General features: G+C 40.3%; 1 protein-coding gene and 1 long non-coding RNA gene across 2 annotated transcripts; one reads left to right on the top strand and one right to left on the bottom strand.

Annotated features, from left to right (window-relative positions):
* Positions 1-7,320: 7,320 nt before the first annotated feature.
* On the bottom strand, positions 7,321-20,113 carry RAB23 (RAB23, member RAS oncogene family). The gene is made up of 6 exons (XM_078386328.1): positions 19,959-20,113; positions 16,287-16,372; positions 14,218-14,374; positions 12,676-12,758; positions 11,154-11,246; positions 7,321-9,681 (listed from the first exon to the last, which is right to left on the bottom strand). Exons 1-6 carry the CDS (start codon positions 20,111-20,113, stop codon positions 9,542-9,544), a joined length of 714 nt encoding a protein of 237 aa, XP_078242454.1. The 3' UTR covers positions 7,321-9,541.
* LOC140707343 (uncharacterized) lies at positions 19,162-20,213 on the top strand. The gene is made up of 2 exons (XR_012087321.2): positions 19,162-19,413; positions 19,976-20,213. It is a non-coding gene; the product is annotated as an uncharacterized LOC140707343 (long non-coding RNA).
* The last annotated feature ends 758 nt before the right edge of the window (positions 20,214-20,971 follow it).

Raw genomic sequence — 20,971 nt, 5'->3', positions numbered from 1 at the left:
GAAGTGCACAGCAGAAAAGTACAGTCAACTATATCAGAAAAACTTGGGTTCATGCTAGATTTTGACCATTACCATTTGTCTAATCTAAATGAGTACAATTTAATCTTGTTCTGTGTAGTCAGTGGCTGACAGCTTGCACTTCCTAGGGAACCAAGTATACTCAGTGATCTAGTTCAGAATATTAAGACGGTCATGTTCTCAGAACTGCTATGAATACCAACAATCCTAGTATCCCTGACAAATCCAGTAACACTGGCAAAGGAGGCATCAACAAATTGGAGATTCTAAATAGAAAGTGTCTTTTCGAATGCTTTGGTGTCCAGTATGCCATTTTAATTCTATATGTAATATTAAACCATGTCAGCCTAATGCTTGTCAACGTACAATGATAGATACATTTAAAAAATATTTAAGTATCTAAACAGCACAGAAATTTCATTTGTATTATTCTTATTTTGTCTAAAAGCACCAGTTTAGAGATGGAATATTTTGATGCAAATACTCTAGATATCAAATTGGATTTCAAGTATGTGTGTCATTAGATACTATAGAAAGATTGCAAATAACTATATCTATAAACAATTACATGTAATACAGTTGCCTGTATTAAAAAAATGTGCCTCCTTCAGAGAAGGATGCATCTAATGCTAAGAAAAGCAGAACTCATTAGTCCTCTGCTTTGCCTTCTGATCAAGCTGCTTTGGTACAGACTTCACTTTGACCTCTAGCACTGACTTGTGTCACCTTTGGCTGTAGCCCCAAGAGCAGTAACCCTGACAACTGTCCTTTTGTCCTTAGCATGCTGATCATCTGGTATCCACACTCAGTCAGAATTTGTCAACTAGTCTGCTTCTCCTCAACAAAACAACTGCCTGATGGATAACTCTTCCAGTATTTTTTTTCTGGGCTGGGTATTGGATGAGGAGATCCATGAACAGAACCCATCAGAGCCCAGATCTATTGCTCACGTCCTGCACTGAACCTCTCACAACCCTCTTCAATCTCGGTATGAAGGGGATTCTCCCCACCACCACCACCACCTGCATGTTTGGAACACCTTGCAAGGCAAGGCCAGTGGGACTGGATGGCACAGCATACTCACCACTGTTCTCACTCTCACCACTGCTTGTGCTCGCTCACTCAAAAAAAAAGCAATTATCTTGGGACTGGCATCAAGAGAAGTACTGTGGTTCTCCACAATCGTACCATATGAATTCGCCTCAGTTTCATGCATTTTTACAGTATCCACAGTGTATCCATTATTCATATCTAGACTTACCCCTCCCAGTCTCTTCTTCCTCAGTCCCAAGATGGTCAGTTACCTCGATCCCATGATGGTGCTTAATCCTGTGATTTTCCTCCACTTTGCCCTCACCCATACTGCCATGTTGTTTCATCTGTCCCAGCTTATCAAATCTCATTCCTCCATCCTCTAACATCAACCACTCCTCCACCTGTACTGACAGCTTTACAGCCAACACTGCTACAGCAACCTGTATCGAGTGCATCTATCGCTACTCTCACCATGGTCCTGCTGTCCGCAGCAATACTGCCTGCTCAACAGGACCTTGCTCCTCAGGAAGAAGCCTCTGAACCAGACAATAATTCAGCTGTCCCTGGTGATTCTTCATCTTCTCCATCTCCATTCAGACCATCACTAGATGAAGTAGTAGGAGACAACAGTCCTTTCTCACCATCTGAGAATCTGTGCCCATATACGTATCAGATCCTCCATATGACTAAATGAATACAACTGGATGTCAAAGAAGCACCACCTCCTGTCAGTGGCCTGGTCTTCAGTAGCGTGTACAACTGTCATCTGCTCTGGTACTCCTTCCCTTTTTTGCCTGGATTATTCTTGCTAGTAAAGCAGTCTTGGGTTAAACTATCTTCTGTGCCACCAGTCTCACACAGGATCAAAAACCTATACTGGATTCAAGAGAAAGGCACCATGTTGTTCTTCTGATACCCAAAGCCTCTCAGTCTTGAGACAGAAAAAAAATCCACCCATCTCCAGAGAACAGGAAAGACTTTTTAGGCTTGCATTTCTAATCATCGGCCTCCCTTGTAGCGAGAATTATCAGGCAACAAAGGCTACTTGCAAGCCAATCGCCAGGAAAGTCTGGCAGCTTTCTTACACTATCTACTGGAGCAGCATACACCAGTTGCTCTCTCTTTTCAAGAATAAAGGCTGATGGTCCACCAGATCAACTCCTCTTGAGATGTGGCTAATGTATATTTGAAGTGATTACCAGGAGACACATGACTTAGAACAACTTCAAACACAAATGATGCCAAGGCAGGGATAAATATGTCTTTTGATAGTGTGGGTCAGTTTATCATTTAATTATGCAGGCTATACATTGCCCCCCCCCCCATGAGCTAGGTACTCAATTTACCAACCTCGGAAGGATGGAAAGCTGAATTTACCTTGAGCTGTCTACCTGAGCACATCGGAATTGAAGTTGGGTCATGAACAGAGTCTTGACTGCAGTACTGCAGTTTAACCACTGCGCCACAAGATGAAAATTATGTTCTGTACAGATTAAAGGGTAAGAAGGAAAAAGTTGTCATGCAACAGTCAAAGCCGCATATATGATAATTCATTTCTCATCTGGGACTGTGGGAAAACTGCAAGACAGATTGTATATTCTCTTAATTTCTGAGCAGTCATTTTATTGAAGGTGTGGTAGAATCAATTCCATCTTTTCCTCTTTCCTTGATCACACTATCAAAGCTGAAAACAATGATCATTATTTTGACAGTGGAATGTGGTTATAAAGAAAAACTCCCCATATTAAAATACAGTGGTGCCTTGCTTAACGAGCGCACCGTTTAACAACGAATCCGCATAGTGATATATTTTTTTAGATCGCTAATGCGATCGCATTGCGATGTTCTAAATAGGCAAAACATCGCATTGCGATGATCGGTAAGCAAAATGGCCATCGGGTGCCCAAAATGGCCACCGCAAGTGTTTTCACGCCCTGCCCTCGCTTACCGAGGGTGCGAAAATGGCGGCGCTATGGAGGAACTTTGCTGAACGGTGAGTTTGGGGGCCGTTCTATGCGTTCCTATGGCTTTTTCCGTTCCGTTTAGCAATGTTTCTGCATAGCGACAATTAATCCGGAACAGATTAACGTCGCTATGCGGGGCACCACTGTATACAAATAACCACTAGAATTCATTACCAGATCAATGAGTTGCATTTTGTGTTTTTTTCTTTTGCACTTCAAGTACATCCATACTGAAAATAAAATACTGAAGACTTGTCTAATTATCTTGAAACATCATCATCATCATCAAGTTTGAGGTGTGTATCAATTTCAGGATCCAAACTTATAGACACCTTGAACATAATGCACCAGACATAGTAGTAATAGAATGAAGAAATGTCTGGATCATTGACATTGTAATTCCAGGGAGTGCCAGAGTTGAAAATAAAGAATTGGAAAAACTAACAAAATACAGAGAATTGGCAATCAAAACATCTCACCTCTGGAAGAAACACACCAGTAGTCCCTGTAATCACTGGGGCTTTGGGATCAACATCAAGAAATTTCACACAATACTATAAACTGTTGCAGATCTCAGAAATCACACCATCAGAGTAACAAAAAACAGCAATATTAGGAACAGCAGATATTTAACAGATACTTAGTTTTTTGGTTAAAACTTGTGTTATATAATACCAGCCATTGTTTTTATAATTTGGACTGTGCCTGGTGTTTAATATAATAATAAAAAATCAAGTCAATTTGGATTAATGGTGGCTTTGTAGGTAGTGAATACTCAGAAGTGGTTTACCATTTCCTTCTTCTGGGGGCACCCTGGGACTGTGCAGATTGCTCAAGGCCACACAGAGCTCACTGTACTCATAGGTGGCAGAATGGGGAATTGAAGTCCCAACCTCTGGCTCCGCAGCCAAATATCTAAACCACTGAGGACCTCAATCCTGTGCATATCTCCTATCCATGTTTTCAGCTCATAACAAACATTTACATCAGGTTTTTAATTCGGAAAATAATGTATATGCAAAGATCATAGACACAGCAACATAAATGGCAACTGCAGACTGTTAAACACATTTTAAACGTTTACTGTTTTATACAAATGGAATCAAGACAAAAATTGAGACCAGAGTCCTTTTCTCCACAAGTACAAAACAAGTAAGGCTATCAGTTCAATGTAAAAAACTCCATATTTAAAAAATGTGCACACTGAGCCCTAGAGATTGAAATCAAGATTATTTTACAGCAAGACGAACACAGTTTGGACCCACAGATTTACAGCCATCTTGTAACCAGATATGCTTGTTAAAAAAAATAAAGGACTTCATACAATAATTCAATATTAAAGATGACTACAATGTCCATCTCATTGCCAGCAATGGGAATAGTTACAAAAGCAACAGGAATCTTAATCTATCTGTTCCATATACTAAGCCATCTACTTCTTATGCCCAAGTTATGGCAGAGCTGAGCCAAGACACCTTTGAAAAATGTAGATTTCCGTTTTAATACATATAAACTCCTGAAATGTTAAAAACCTTCTCCCAATACAGTAATATACAGTAGGACACCCATACGTGCTTGGAATTAGTTCCAGGTCCCCCTTGCAGATGCTGAAAATAATTGAGAACACTATACACAGTATGGCAAAAGAAAAAAAAAATCCAAAAAGCAGAAAATGAATTACCAGAACTGGCCGCTAGAGGAGCCAAAGACAAAGCTATGCAATACAGTACATACCATTTCCCTGAAAATAAGACCTAACCTGAAAACAAGCCTAGTATGATTTTTCAGGATGCCTATAAGCCCTACCCCAAAAATAAGGCAGTTAAGTGAAACCCCACCCTCCACCCTTGTGCAGCAACCAGAAGAAGATGACATGACCGTATTTGAATAAGTGTAGATTATTGTACATGAAAAAAATAAAAAATCCCCTGAAAATAAGCCCTAATGTATTTTTTGGAGCAAAAATTAATACAGTGGTGCCCCGCAAGACGAGCGCTCCATTTAACGACGAAACTGCTTGACGATGTTCCCTATGGGGGAATTTCGCTTTGCGATGATCGGTTCCCTGCTTTGGGAACCGATTCTCGCAAAGCAATGATTTTTAAACAGCTGATCAGCTGTTTCAATATGGCTGCCGGGTAAACAAAATGGTCGCCCGCTGTTTTCTGAGATGGATTCCTCGCTGCACAGGCAGCAAAAATGGCCGCGCTATGGAGGATCTTCGCTGGACTGTGAGTTTCCAGCCCATAGGAACACATTAACTGGGTTTTAATGCGTTTCTATGGGCCTTTTAAAATCGCTTTACAACGTTTTCGTTCTACAGCGATTTCATTGGAACGAATTAATGTCGTAATGTGAGGCACCCTGTCTTATTTTCTGTGAACAGGGTACTGTAGCATGGTCTGTGGCTCCCTCTAGTGGCCAGTTCTGGTAAATACATAGTGACAATATTTACTATATTTCTAATTTTTTTCTTTTAATATTTTAAATATTTTCATAACACAAATAAGTGAAACCGCAGATACCAATCCTACAGATACAGGGGTCATACTGTACAGACTTAAAGTGGAAAGATCTCCTGTGTAAATGTATTATTTCAAGATAGATGAACCTAGTTTATATATAAAAACTAGAAGAAATCATCATCTAAAAGAACTGTCCAGTTCAGCTGGCATAGCTCCAGGTCATCTCGTTTGTCCTTCAATATAACTATGTTTCTAAACTATTAATATATGAACATTTCTCAGAAATGGCAATTTGCCGCTGGCAGAAAATTTACAGATATACTGTAGAAATACAACAGTAAAATGTAATCAGATGCATTACTGTAGAAGCATGCTTCAACCAGAAAGCTAGAGTTAAAATTTAGCCCATGACTTTCTAGCACAAAATTTTAAAAATTAGTTTAATACCCTGATCCAAAAGCTATTATATGGAGGTACGTCAACACGGATAGGATAAAAAAGTGATCCTATGCATGTTTCCCCTTCACGGATTGCTGCCTTGTTGTGGTGAAAGGGCTTGAGTAATTCAGAGAAGCTATGGGCTATGCTGTGCAGGGACACCCAAGACGGACAGGTCATAGTGGAGAGTTCTGACTAAATGCAATCCACCTAGAACAGGAACTGGAAAGCCACTTCAATATCTTTGCCAAGAAAACTCCATGGACAGAAACAAAAGGCTAAAAATTACGATGCTGGGAGCCCATCAGGTTGGAAGGTGTCCAATATGCTACTGAGGAAGAGTTGAGGACAAGTACATGTAGCCCCAGAGCTAATGAAGTGGTTGGGCCAAAGCCGAAAGGACGCTCAGCTGTGGATGCGCCTGGAAGTGAAAGGAAAGTCCGATGCTGCAAAGAAAAATATTGCATAGGAACCTGGAATGTAAGATCTATGAACCTTGGTAAGCTGGATGTGGTCAAACAGGAGATGGCAAGAATAAATACAGTATTGACATCCTGGGCATCAGTGAACTAAAATGGACGGGAATGGGCAAATTCAATTCAGACGATTATCGTATCTACTATTGTGGGCAAGAATCCTGTAGAAGAAATGGAGTAGCCCTCATAGTCAACAAAAGAGTGGGAAAAGCTGTAATGGGTATAATCTCAAAAATGACAGAATGATTTCAATAGGAATCCAAGGCAGACCTTTCAACATCACAGTAATGCAAGCTTATGCACCAACCACCCATGCTGAAGAAGCTGAAATTGACAAATTCTATGAAGATTACAACATCTTCTAGAACTGACAGCAAAGAAAGAAGTTATTCTCATTATAGGGGACTGGAATGCTAAAGTAGGGAGTCAAGAGATAAAAGGAACAACAGGAAAGTTTGGTTTTGGAGTTCAAAATGAAGTAGTGCAATGGCTAACAGAGTTTTGTCAAGAGAACAAGCTGATCATCACAAACACTCCGTTCCAACAACACAAGAGGCGACTCTACACATGGACATCACCAGGTGGGCAATACCAAAATCAGATTGATTATGTTCTCTGCAGCCAAAGATGGAGAAGCTCAATACAGTCAGCAAAAACAAGACCTGGAGCTAATGATGGCTGTGATCATCAGCTTCTTATAGCAAAATTCAAGCTTCAATTGAAGACAGTAGGAAAAACCACTGGGCTAGTCAGTTATAATCTAAACCAAATCCCTTATGAATACACAGTGGAAGTGAAGAACAGATTTAAGGAACTCGATTTGGTGGACAGAATGCCTGAAGAACTATGGATGGAGGCTTGTAACATTGTACAGAAGACAGCAACAAAAACCATCCCAAAGAAAAGGAAATGCAAGAAAGCAAAGGGGCTGTCCAATGAGGCCTTACAAATAGGAGAGAAGAGAAGGGAAACACAATGCAAGGGAAATAGGGAAAGGTGCAGAAAATGGAATGCAAACTTCCAAAGAATAGCAAGGAGAGACAAGAGGCCCTTCTTAAATGAACAGTGCAAAGATATAGAGGAAAATAATAGGGAAAAACCAGAGATTTCTTCAAGAAAACTAGAGCTATTAAAGGAACATTTTGTACAAAGATAGAGGAAAAAAACTGGTAGGGACCTAACAGGAGCAGAATACAGCAAGAAGAGGTGACAAGAATACACAGCGGAATTATACCAGAAAGATCTGGATGTCCCGAACAACCCAGACATCCTGGAGAGTGAAGTCAAGGGGGCCTTAGAAATCATGACTAACAATCCAGTTGAACTATTTTAAATCTTAAAAGATGATGCTGTTAAGGTGCTACACTCAATATGCCAGCAAGTTTGGAAAACTCAGTAGTGGCCAGAGGATTGGAAAAGATCAGTCTACATCCCAATCCCAAAGAAGGGCAGTGCCAAAGAATGCTCCAACTACCGTACAATTGCACTCATTTCACACACTAGCAAGGTTATGCTCTAAATCCTACAAGGTACGCTTCAGCAGTACGTGGACCGAGAACTCCCAAAAGTACAAGCTGGATTTTGAAGGGGCAGAGGAACTAGAGACCAAATTGCTAACATGCACTGGATTATGGAGAAAGCCAGAGAGTTCCAGAAAAATATCTACTTCTGCTTCATTGACTACACAAAAGCCTTTGACTGTGTGGACCATAGCAAACTATGGCACGTCGTTAAAGAAATGGGAATGCCTGACCACCTTATCTATCTCCTGAGAAATCTATATGTGGGGCAGGAAGCAACAGTTAGAACTGGATATGGAACAACTGATTGGTTCAAAATTGGGAAAGGAGTACGACAAGGCTGTGTATTGTCTCCCTGCTTATTTAACTTATATGCAGAATACATAATGAGAAAGGCTAGACTGGATGAATCCCAAACCAGAATTAAGATTGCCGGAAGAAATATCAACAACCTCAGATATGCAGATAATACCACTCTGATGGCAGAAAGTGAGTAGGAATTAAAGAACCTCTTAATGAGGATGAAAGAGCACAAAAAATGGTCTGAAGCTCAGCATCAAAAAAACCAAGATCATGGCCACTGGTCCCATCACTTTGAAGATATGGAGGCAGTGACAGATTTTACTTTCTTGGGCTCCATGATCACTGCAGATGGTGGCAGCAGTCATGAACTTAAAAGAAACCTGCTTCTTGGGAGGAAAGCGATGACAAACCTAGACAGCATCTTAAAAAGCCGAGACATCATCTTGCCAAGAAAGGTCTGCATAGTCAAAGCTATGGGAGCATTTTAGCTATAGAGTTCTATTTTTTTAAGGAAGCAAACTGATTATGTTCAGCTTGGCTGTACCTTTTATCATCTGCTCATCCTATTAAGATTCAGAATTTCTACTTGATACACAATTGACTAAAATATCTAAGTGCAGCAGCATTAACATGACTTTTTGGCACAGCACAGTTTTATAAAAGAACTTAAGGCCCATCATGTAGGCAAAGTTTGGATATGGCAAGTACCATCAAAAGTTACCTAAAACTTAAAACTTAATATTAAAATGCCACTTTGTAAGTAATTAGGACCTTATAAATGGACCCAGTACAAGTTTATTAGCCTGAATCTTTAAGCAAGTTTCTACACACATAGGCACACTGAAGTTAAAATTCATTAGCTATACAAGTATTGCACCACCAATGTTGACAGAATGTGCACTGGGCATTTTAACAAACTATTAATTTCTGCTTTTCTTCTAAAAATATGTTGCTAACAAGGCAGAACATCCACCAGGAAACATTATTTTATCTTGAACTATGTGGACAGTATTGATATTTAAGCATTTCAGCTTTATGTTAAAAAAAGTAAAACCTACTGTACACTTTAATACACCATACCTTTCAACTGGAAAGTTGTCATATGCAATATAGAATGAATGCACGGGCCAATAATTCTATTTCTGTGCCACCAGAAATCTCATTATGTACCAATAATAATAATAATAATAATTCATTGTAACAGCAGTATCCACTAGCTTGGTGGGATCCAATGTGTGCAACATCTGCTACCAAGTGGGCTCCTTAACAACACCAGTTGAAGAGCTCTGTCAGACCGTCTTTCCTTTTCCCCCATGGCAGGGCTAGGGGATGCTGCAGTTGCTAAAAGGGCTTCTGTTTTTCTTGGTCCTTTGTTTGTTTGGTTTAAGGTTGATGACATCACCACCATTAAGCAAATTAGAATTCTGGCTGGAATGACTTCCACCTGCTGTGTTGAAGACACCTATATAGCATTGAAACAGGGAAGATAAAAGTTACACTTTTAATAACTAACCCCTTTCAAGTACAGAACATGCAAGTTTAAAGGTTTTATTTTCATTATTTAACTGGTACCCGGCCATCTGGAGATATTACCTACAGACTGTAAAAGTCAAATAAACTTAAAGCCATTACTAATACGTAACTTATACGACTTCCTCATCAGATAAAGGGACTGCAAGCTAAGATTCTGAAGACAATTTCTGTAAATAGATGACATTGTCAAGTAACATTTCAACAGAAAAACCAAACTGAAGTCAAGAGACAGGGGCACTCATACATACTCTCACTTGACAACATGGCAACACAAGCACAGCTCAGAAATAAAACCCAACAAATTTCACTTTGAGAGGGCAACCACGTTACCAAAAACTGCAGAAAATACTACAGGTTTGGGGTGTGCCGATTTGCATTCCCTCCTCCCACTGATCAGCCTGATGCGACAGGAAACATGAATCAGCCCAAAATTATTATTATTCTTTTTAAGGTTCTTCTGGGCAACACTCCTGTCATTTTATTTATTTTTTTAACAGCTTAATCAGAAGCTGACAATAGAAATGGGGTGGGGTGGGGTGAATCCTGTCTCCTGGCCTTTGAATGCCGTTATTTGAACAGCACCACCTTCAGGCATGTAAGAAGGACTGCAAGCAATTCCATTTAAGCGTGGCAACTGAAATCAAACAGATCCGAATTCCCATGATGCAATGTAGTCACACCGAGTAAATAAATAAATAAATAAATAAATAAATAAATAAATAAATAAATAAATAAATAAATGTTCAGTAATCTCTACAAAAGGCAGTTTACAGAGCTCTTTTCATCAGGTGCCAGATACTTCAAGCCTTTTGTACACTTTTGCCAGCAAATTGACCAATATTGGAAACTACTGTACTTAGTTTTCAATTCTTTATCAGTAGGTAGGAAATTGTATATTTCCCATTCACTGCAAAACATCTACAGTATGTTCAACATTTTACGAGGAATGGCTGAAAAGGCCCAGCTAGCATTATTAGTGCTGAAATAGGACCATCCAGTAGAACCAACATGACTGCAATGTCTTCTGAGTCTGCTAAGTGTTCTGATTACACTTCCACTGAAACACACTGGAGACTTTGAAATAATAAAACAATCATGTGCTGTTACGTCAATTCTTACTTATGGCAACCCTTTTCAGGGTTTTTTCAAGGTAGACAGTACTCAAGAGTGGTTTACCATTCCTTACTTCTGGGCATTTTGGGACTGTGCAGCTTGCCCAAGGCCACACAGAATGGCTCTGCTCATAGGAGGCACAGTAGGGAATCGAACTCCCAACCTATGACTCCACAGCCAGATACCTAAACCACTGAGCTATCCAGCCAACTGGGACCCCATAATTAGCAGCACACTTTTTATGAGCAGCCATAATTGTCTGGCTACAGTTTGTTGCTACATACATACCAATTTTATTACTACTTGTATGTACTATTTCTGGATCTTCAACTATTCGTTGTTTGAGTTTTTGAAGGTACTTCTCAGCCAAATATCTAAAAACTGAAGCATACAGAAAGCTACATTATGACATTTAGAAAAACAGTAACACACATTAATTATAGCACTCAAGCCAAAAACATCATTTAGTGGCACTAACTATGATCTGGTTTATAAGTGACAAAGCTGCTACAAACATTAGACACATTATGGATCCGAAGCTAATGACATCCATGGAGAAAGGGGACTGCAATAGAGAATCACAGAACTGTAAACCAGGAAAGGAGCCCAAGGTGGATAAGAGTCCAGCTCCCTAAGAAAGCAGAAAATGTCTCCATGACAAATGGCCACCCAACCTCTGCTTGGATTATAATGGCCAGAATCCTGTTACTTAGGGCTCCTGGTGCAATTCCAACAGCACCAGTTAAGACGTTGATGCTTACTCTTCTCGTCACACAGGGATCCTATCACCTAGTGCAGCCGTCCCCAACCTTTTAAACCCTGCAGACTGGTTGGGGAAGGCGGGGCACTCTCCTTGCACTTGTGCACATGTGTGAAGGAGCGGGTGCTCGCTGATGCACATGCGCGAAGCGGTGGGGGAGCGCTTGTGTGGGTGCAGACGCAGGTGCAAAGGGGCTGGGGGGAGTGCGGGCAAGGGGGAGTCTGTCTCCGCGGCCCCATCCAGCTCAGGTCACAGACTGGGGGTTGGGGACCTCTGACCTAGTGTACAACAGGAAAAAGAAGCATTGACAGGCAGCAATTGCCACCAAAATGGCCATGTTTCTCTCAACATTTATATGATTTCAGCCAGCATTTGTGACATTATTAAGAAACAGCATAAGAAAAAGAAACATAAAATTGTAGCTGTGTTAAGTTCCCCTTACACGATGCCTGACCATTGGTCCTTCCTGCTCAGCACAGTTGGCATTAACAGGCAGCATCCTTCCCTGCAAGGTCTCCCCTTAGGTGCTTCTGCTACCAATCAATTTGTCAATCAATCCTTTGGAACTGAGTGCAGCTCGGGAAAGCCTGGTTTCTGATCTGCAACTGTAGTTTATCAAGTGGTCCTCAGTGAAACTGCACAAAAGCCTTCTATGCTCATGCAGAGCTCCATATGGGAAACTCCTAAAGCTAAGCTAGAGTTCTGGCAACACTCTTCCCCCACCCCCGCCACCAGCCACCACAAACCCACAAAGCACAAAGCTCATTTTGCCGTGGTCTAGCTCTTGCTGAGGTGGAAAACAGGTCTGTGGGACGGACCCTTCCAATTGCAGATAGAAACTGCCGACAACTGCATGATCTGCCATCCAAAAGGGATTTCCTGAACCTAGAACATTAGGTATTTAGGAATGAAGGTACTCAGAGGTTTGTCATGCAAGTGAAAACTGGGCCTGCTTCTCGTGATGGAAAAAAGAAATTAAACAGAAGCAATACTAACAAATTAACGATTAGCATCTAAATGAATTATATCTCCGAATCAGCAGCTCCTCACCTTCTGTTACATTCAAGTCCTCTTTCACAGATGTTCGATAAAACCTTAATTTCAGCTTCTTGGCCAGTGCCTCTGCTTCTTCACTATTTACCAAACAAGGAAAAAAAATGGTGAGCTCAGTGTTTTTAGTACAACAGACAAAATTCACTTTGAATGTAGTAACCTGTTTTGCTGAAAGTGGATTAGATTATTGAATATTAAGGCTGTGAAATGACTGGCAAGAGTAGAGCGCTGCATTTACTTGTTACAAGGAGCACAGAGAGAAGGAAGCTGAAGTGGATTGTGGGCTGGCAGAGAGAGCAAAACAATTTAAAATATCACAGCATTTGTATGAAATACAGAAGGCATCACACATAATGGGCAAAATCCTGTGCTAGCCTGATGCAATGTTAACTCTGAAATAAATGTGTTGGGTATGTAATTTTGCCATCTGTCATATGTCTCCAGCACAAGTGACAGTGTAATGCACCAGTGGAAGTGCTTCAGCCATCACACTTCCACCTTGGCATTTTTGCAGGCACATCTTCTGAGTTGCACACACATAACTACACAACAGAATTTTGGCCATGAAGTAAGAAATCCAAAACTACATAAATTCTGCTAAAGGTATCCAGAATAAAAATATGCACTTCTTGCTTATACAAACCAAGCCACAATACATCCCCTTTGGGGCAGCTGGTCCAAGACCCCAGTCCTACAGACACTGCTGAGAAGTCAGTCATATCAATTTCAGTAGGGTGTATGGCCCAATTGCACCTTTAAAGAGTATCAATTAGAAGATCTAAATAAAGAGTGTCAGCCCCATTTCTTGAACTGGAAACCTGTCCCATTCAGATGGTATGTAAAGTGAGGGATGGGGTGTAATTCAAAGACAAACCGAATAGGATTGTTGGCCACTTTTGTCTGTCCTGTCCCAGCTTTCCCTTGCCAAAGCCAGAATCTGTGCCAATACTTAAAAAAAACCTTACCTGTAGGGACAGAATGCAGAGGGAAGAAGAGTGGGCAGGGAAGGACCCAGCACCGCAGGTCAAGATAACCCTTTTCTCAATTGAACTCAGCCCCACCTTATACAGGGGGTCACTCTGCTTACATTTTTTTTTTGCAGTTTGTGATCAGCTTTCCTTTTTTAATTTATTTTTTATTTTTTGGTTGACATACCATCTGATCTGATGACTATGTTGGTGATCTCTCAGCATCAGCAGCAGAGTGCCCGCAGATTTGAAGTGTAAACAAAATATAGCTTTAAAATTGTAATTTGGCAATTGAGATTGTTATTCTGCGAAAGGGCTGGGAAAAGAACTGAAAAAGCAAGGGTAATCTTGTTTACAGAGACTTCTGCTTAGGTCCAAGCTGAAGTGGAGCTACCTGTAGAGATACACTTTCCTGCCCTTTGGAACTGGTGTTTCATTTGGATTCAAACTATAATGGATGCCCACAGATGAAGGTGAATGTGTCTTTCCATATTTGCCATTCATATGCAACTATTTTAGTCACTTAAGTGCCCATAAAACTGATTTCATAAAGCACCATACCAACACTTACTTCTTTATACAAGAATAATCCAGGAGGTCAATTTTATTTTGAACAAGCACTGTAGGAATGTCTCCAACTTCTGACACCACTTTTTCCTTCCAGGTAGGGATTGCTTCAAACGACTCTCTGTCAGTGGTTGAAAATACAAGCACACAAGCTTGGGCTCCTAAAAAACAAAATGAATATACAATACTAACTTCTGGATCAACAATAATGCACTCAGTGTCTGGAGAAGACCAGTTTCTTCTACTTTGTAGAGAGTTAGTATCTTGATAATTTGTGTTAGATTTGGGACTAAAATTCAGAAATGAAGTCTGCTTTATCTTACAAATATTTACCTGGGCATGTGCTTCACTGACCACAGTGGGACAGACTCAACCTGTATGGCACTCTTAGCTGCTAATGTTTATAACCAGGTGCTCAGATCCTAAAAGGTCAGAAAGCTATGAGCTGCATTATTATAGAGAAATGATACAAAGAATACTTTCTATGTTTTGGAAAATTATTTCACCAGGTGAAAGAACACTGTGAAAACTTCCCTGCTAATTTTAAAAACAATAAAAACCTTTTACTTTCAAAGCCAATATGCTTTGTACAAGACTCATAATTGCTTTGACACTGTCTTTTTGCATTTACACATCTATGTTTGGATATTTCCTGATAATCTTATTTTTATTATATGAATATATCCAATGTGAGCATAAAAAGCAGTTTTGCTTAAAAATGCTGAAAACAAAACACAGCGATTCTTTGTGCACTGACTGCAGATTCCATCCTCTATATTTTCTACATGATCAAGTGACTAACTCTAACTTCTTCTGTTATGTTAAATCTAGTGAAAGAAGACTGTAATTCAGGCTTTGTGGACCATGCAGCAAGAAGGGGATCTTGAATTTCAGAATCAAAGCTTAATTTGTTTATGCTACAGTTTAAAGAGAATCATGTAATGAGCTCCTTATCAGGAGTGAAATAGATGAAGCTGAACAATGAGCATCGGTTTTTAGTATTATATAAGCCAGCCAGCCATGACATTCTATCCACCTTGCTGTTGCAAACAGTGAGGGGAAGGTAATTTTACACTGATATGCACTCTAACCAAGTTCTGAACAGTTAACCCTTGTACTATGAACTTGTGTACTTAATGTAACCTTAAACCCTGCATCTTAGCTGAAGTCCTTAGCAGTGCTGTACAAAAAAACCAGCAAAGTCTTACTTAAGAGACATATAATAGTAATAATTGTGTCCCATCAAGCCAATTCTGACTTATGGTGACATATTCTCTTTCATTTAGTGGGAACCTCCATTATTAAAATAATGTAATTAACATTATACAGACTTCACACAGTTTAAGACAGTAACAGCACTCACTTAAACACTTGGAGGAAAATTTTATAGTGACACAAGTAACATTTAATTGGCAATTATTTATGTATTACATTTCACATCAATTGACACTGTCAGCGGTTGTTCCAAACATACATAAACTCAAGACATGCTCAGAAGCCTTCTATAAGGATAAAAGACTGGGTAAGAGAAGGAAGAGAAATCGTGGAACGCGCTCTCAAATCGGACTTAAGTCGCATCAGTGACTTGACTTGGTTCTTTTTTTAAAGACTGGCTTTGACTTGTAACCCACACACCCCTCCCTTTTTGGGGAAGGGGGAATATTGTTTTCAATAAAGACTCGTACTTGGGACTTAGGAATTGGTACCAAAGACTTAGACCTGCATTTGGGACTCGAATCCAAAGACTTGTCAACATCCTTGCCCTTAGGCAACTCTGCAGGGGAACAAGGTTCTGCCCCAGAATTGCTAAACTCTGAAAGTATCTTTTCAAAAATGTTTCAATTATGTTGATAATCTACTTTAAAACCTTTTTTCAATACTTTATAAAAATACAAAATACCATTTCAGAGTTTATTACTAAAAAAAATACCAAGCTAAGGCAAATATAACTGGTCTCCAACATAACTTACAAAAGTATAAACAAAAGATTTATATTGGGGGGATCAATAAAAGTTATCACAATCCTGAAGTATTTACACACCTGGATTTACAGGTCTTAGTGATTCTACCTACCTCTGTAATAAGCTTTAGTAATAGCATCAAATTCTTCTTGACCAGCAGTATCCCACAGCATCAGTCGGACATCTTCATTGTTGACTCTGAAAACAGACATTTAAACTATATGTAAAGGCAACTCTGGGTGGTATCAGTTTGGAAAACTCAACAGTGGCCAGAGGACCGGAAAAGATCAGTCTACATCCCAATACCAAAGTAGGGCAGTGCCAAAGAATGCTCCAACTACCGTACAATTGCACTCATTTCACACGCTAGCAAGGTTATGCTCAAAATCCTACTACGTAGGCTTCAGCAGTATATGGACCGAGAACTCCCAGAAGAACAAGTTGGATTCCGAAGGGGCAGAGGAACTAGAGACCAAATTGCTAACATGCGCTGGATTATGGAGAAAGCCAGAGTTCCAGAAAAATATCTACTTCTGCTTCATTGACTATGCAAAAGCCTTTGACTGTGTGGACCACAGCAAACTATGGCAAGTCCTTAAAGAAATGGGAGTGCCTGACCACCTTATCTATCTCCTGAGAAACCTATATGTGGGACAGGAAGCAACAGTTAGAACTCGATATGGAACAACTGATTGGTTCAAAATTGGGAAAGGAGTACGACAAGGCTATATATTGTCTCCCTGCTTATTTAATTTATATGCAGAACACATCATGCGGAAGGCTGGACTGGAGGAATCCCAAGCCGGAATTAAGATTGCCGGAAGAAATATCAACAACCTCCAATATGCAAATGATACCACTCTGATGGCAGAAAGTGAGGAGGAACGAAAGAACCTTGTAATGAGGGTGAAAGAGGAGAGTGCAAAAAACGGTCTGAAACTCAACATCAAAAAAACTAATATCATGGCCACGGGTCCCATCACCTCCTGGGAAATAGAAGGGGAAGATATGGAGGCAGTGACAGATTTTACTTTCTTGGGCTCCATGATCACTGCAGATGGTGGCAGCAGTCTCGAATTTAGAAGACGCCTGCTTCTTGGGAGGAAAGCGATGACAAACCTAGACAGCATCTTAAAAAGCAGAGACATCACCTTGCCAACAAAAGTCCGAATAGTCAAAGCTATGGTTTTTCCTGTCGTGATGTATGGAAGTGAGAGCTGGACCATAAAGAAAGCTGACCGCTGAAGAATTGATGCCTTTGAATTGTGGTGCTGGAGGAGGCTCTTGAGAGTCCCCTGGACTGCAAGGAGAACAAACCTATCCATTCTAAAGGAAATCAACCCTGAGTGCTCACTGGAAGGACAGATCCTGAAGCTGAGGATCCAGTACTTTGGCCATCTCATGAGAAGAGAAGACTTCTTGGAAAAGACCTTGATGTTAGGAAAGTGTGAAGGCAAGAGGAGAAGGGGACGACTGAGGATGAGATGGTTGGACAGTGTCATTGAAGCAACCAACATGAATTTGACCCAACTCTGGGAGGCAGTGGAAGATAGGAGGGCCTGGCGTGCTCTGGTCCATGGGGTCATGAAGAGTCGGACACGACTAAATTAAATGAGGACTAAATTAAATCTTGACAAGACAGAGGTGCTGTTGGTCAATATAAAGTTAGGCTCAGGAATTAGGATTCAAACTTGTTGTAGGAAAAGTTGTGCCTCCCTGACAGTTCGGGTTTATAGTCTGTGAATGCTTCCTGACTCTGAAATGCTCTTGGACTCTAAGATAGCCATGGTGATGAGGAATGCCTTTGTCCAACTTCACTTAATGCACCACTTACAACCTCTTCAGAGTTAAAATGATTTGACAAGTTTTCTGTGCCCAATTACCACACTTGCTGTACCCATGGCAATTCACGAAGAGGGTCCAGGATCTTCAGCTGGTGTAATATGAAGCAGGTAGGCTGCTAATTAGTGCATAGCATGAAGATAATCACACCATGGTATTGAAAGATCTGCATTGACTTCCAGATGTTTGACAGGCATCATTTTAAAAATACTGCTTTTAATCTTCAGAGCCCTAAACAGCTTGGGCTCCAGCTCTCCAAGAGTCTGCCTGTCTTGTTACAAACTTTTCTGGAAGATCCTCAGAAGAAGAGTTGAAACCATCACCACATACATCTCCAGTTAAAAATATAAATCAGTGAAGGCCTTCCAGATGTCCAAGTAAATGTTCTAATGAAATAGGTGCCTGTATGATAATACGTTAGCCGATCTTCCAGCCCTTGTGTAACAGATGTGGATGTTTATCCCTCCAAGCTCAGAGTATCAGTCTCTGAGCCAGCATAAGTGCTAATAGGGTCCTGTTTTGTTACTAATTTGTTAGACCCCATGGAACAGGGTTTGGATTGTGGAACACACCTCTCCCAGCAGTGTGAACAGTTTCTACACTTACTGCTGTGAAGGCAAAAATTTTAAAACTACTTTTGATGGTGTTCAGTTTATTGTGATATTTTAATGGTTTGTAGATGTATTAATTTCAACAGTTTCATTGTTGTTTATTTGGATGTTAATGATTTTATGGTGAATCTGATGTTATTGTTGGTTTTCTAATGTTTTACGAGTGTAAGCCACATTGAGCACTATCTAAGAGTGGGAAATCATGAGACAAATATAATTGATAATATTAGTAACAATCAAGACCAAAGCAGCAGCAGCAGCAAAATGCAAAATTCTAGTTTACTCTCAGTGGAACAGTTTCCAAAGTGTGTGTGTGTGGGGGAGAATGCCTCTCCTCCAGAGGCATGAAGAAATTCTAAGGGTGTGTGAGACTGACATATTTAATAGAAAGCTTTTCCCCAGCTTGAAGAGATTTCTGTGATAGCAACAGTTACTAGGTAAAGGTAAAGGTACCCCTTGACATTATTAGTCCAGTCATGTCCGACTCTATGGGACAAGGGCCAGTGCTTTTCCGAAGACAGTTTCCATTGTCACGTGGCGAGCGTGACTAGGGAATGCCGTTTTACCTTCCCACCGAGATGGTACCTATTTATCTGCTCGCATTTACATGCTTTCGAACTGCTAGGTTGGCGAGGAGCTGGGACAAAGCGATGGGAGCTCACTTGGTCGCGTGGATTCGATCTTACGACTGCTGGTCTTCTGACCCTGCAGCACACAAAGGCTTCTGCAGTTTAGCCCACAGCGCCACCACGTCACTATAATTTAGGATTTCTCAAGAAAAAACAGGTATGCTTGATTCTTTGATTTAAAATAAATGTTAATATGTTTTTATATTTATTTTAAATTTTAAATTATGAACAGAATTTTTGATTGTAAGGAGGATGTTGAAGGAGAGGTAAGGGGGTATGAGAGTTTCTTAAAAATCAAGAAGTGACACAATGGTAAAATCTGGGAACTGCTATACTGGAACATTTATGCTGTTTGTATACATTTACACAAGCTGTTTTCAGAAACAGTTCCCTTTCTTTTGCTCATTCGCAGCCTTACTTTGTCCTCCTAGGAGAGCAAAACAGCCCCTTCTTTACTTGCAGCTTGCAAGCATGTTTGCATTTATTGTGAATACTGGTGAATCTGGCATTTAGATGGAAAGACTGCAGAATACAATTAGCATATAAATACCTCACTTTCAGCTCTAGGAAGAAAGAACAATGTCATAACACTTTTCTTGGAGACACATGACTTCAGTGCTTATAAAAGAACTGAACACATTGAATTAAAAACAACAACAAAATGGCAAGAAAGAGTTGTGCTCCCATCTGTTCAATACATACTGCATTTCTCTTTCCAGGAAATCAACTCCAATCGTCTTCTTGTAGTCTTTTGTAAAAATTCCTTTGCAGTATCTCTGGATCATACTAGATTTCCCAACTGCTCCATTCCCAACCACCACCACCTTGATGGCCACTTCCATATCTTCTTCCAACATCGTGTCAAGTCACAGAAGGTTGCAGTTACTTCAAAATCTTATTTTAGATGTTCCCAATTCTGTAACTAAATGGAGAGAATGAATCATAATCACAAATCTAGTTTTGACTTCTAATTCTTCCATAGACTTTTCATATGGCCATGGTCACACAGCACAGTCCTATACACACTTTGTTGGAAGCTGGGACTTAGGATGCAAAGAATTGGGCAGCATGTTAACACTTTGTTGTTTCCTCATAGCTATCGCATGACTCCTATGAACTGCTGGTACAGTGTGTGAAGCTGGTGCACTGCACCAACTGAGTACAGCAGGAGAGGGGAACCTCTGGCTTGTACAGTGAATTCAATCGGGGGGGGGGGATAGCAAAGCAGGGCCCCTGGCTGATCATTTGGGAGCCAACAATATCTGGATGGCTAACCTATCTGGATCCTCCTACCCATGAAGAGCTCTGGATAAAACTCACACTCCCAATCCAGCTATGCTTACTCAGCTTGGAGTAGCAAAAGGTTCAAAAGCAACCTGTTGCATGGCTACTGTATCACTAAATACATAGTCCAGCTAGGTATACAGATTTCCTAAAGCAGGAGCAATACCATCAATACCGGAGTTTTAAAAGATCATTAGAACTTCTATTATGTTTCTAATGTAAACAGGATCTACGATGCTATTAGCATTCAACACTGGCAAGTATACTGCATTTGGTATAGTAATGGTACTTAGCACTTATGGAACAACTTTGTTGTGTTCCAAACTTTAAAATAGAGGTGCCAGGAATTTATTGGTTAGTAATTGCAATGTACCCCACAGCAGTGAACTGTGATGAGTTGCCATTTGTATCCCTCAGCATACAACTCATGC

Source organism: Pogona vitticeps, chromosome 1 (genome assembly GCF_051106095.1).
Source record: "Pogona vitticeps strain Pit_001003342236 chromosome 1, PviZW2.1, whole genome shotgun sequence".
NCBI lineage: Eukaryota > Metazoa > Chordata > Lepidosauria > Squamata > Agamidae > Pogona > Pogona vitticeps.
Note: the sequence above shows the minus strand (reverse complement) of the source record. Positions and strands in the feature narration are given on the sequence as shown.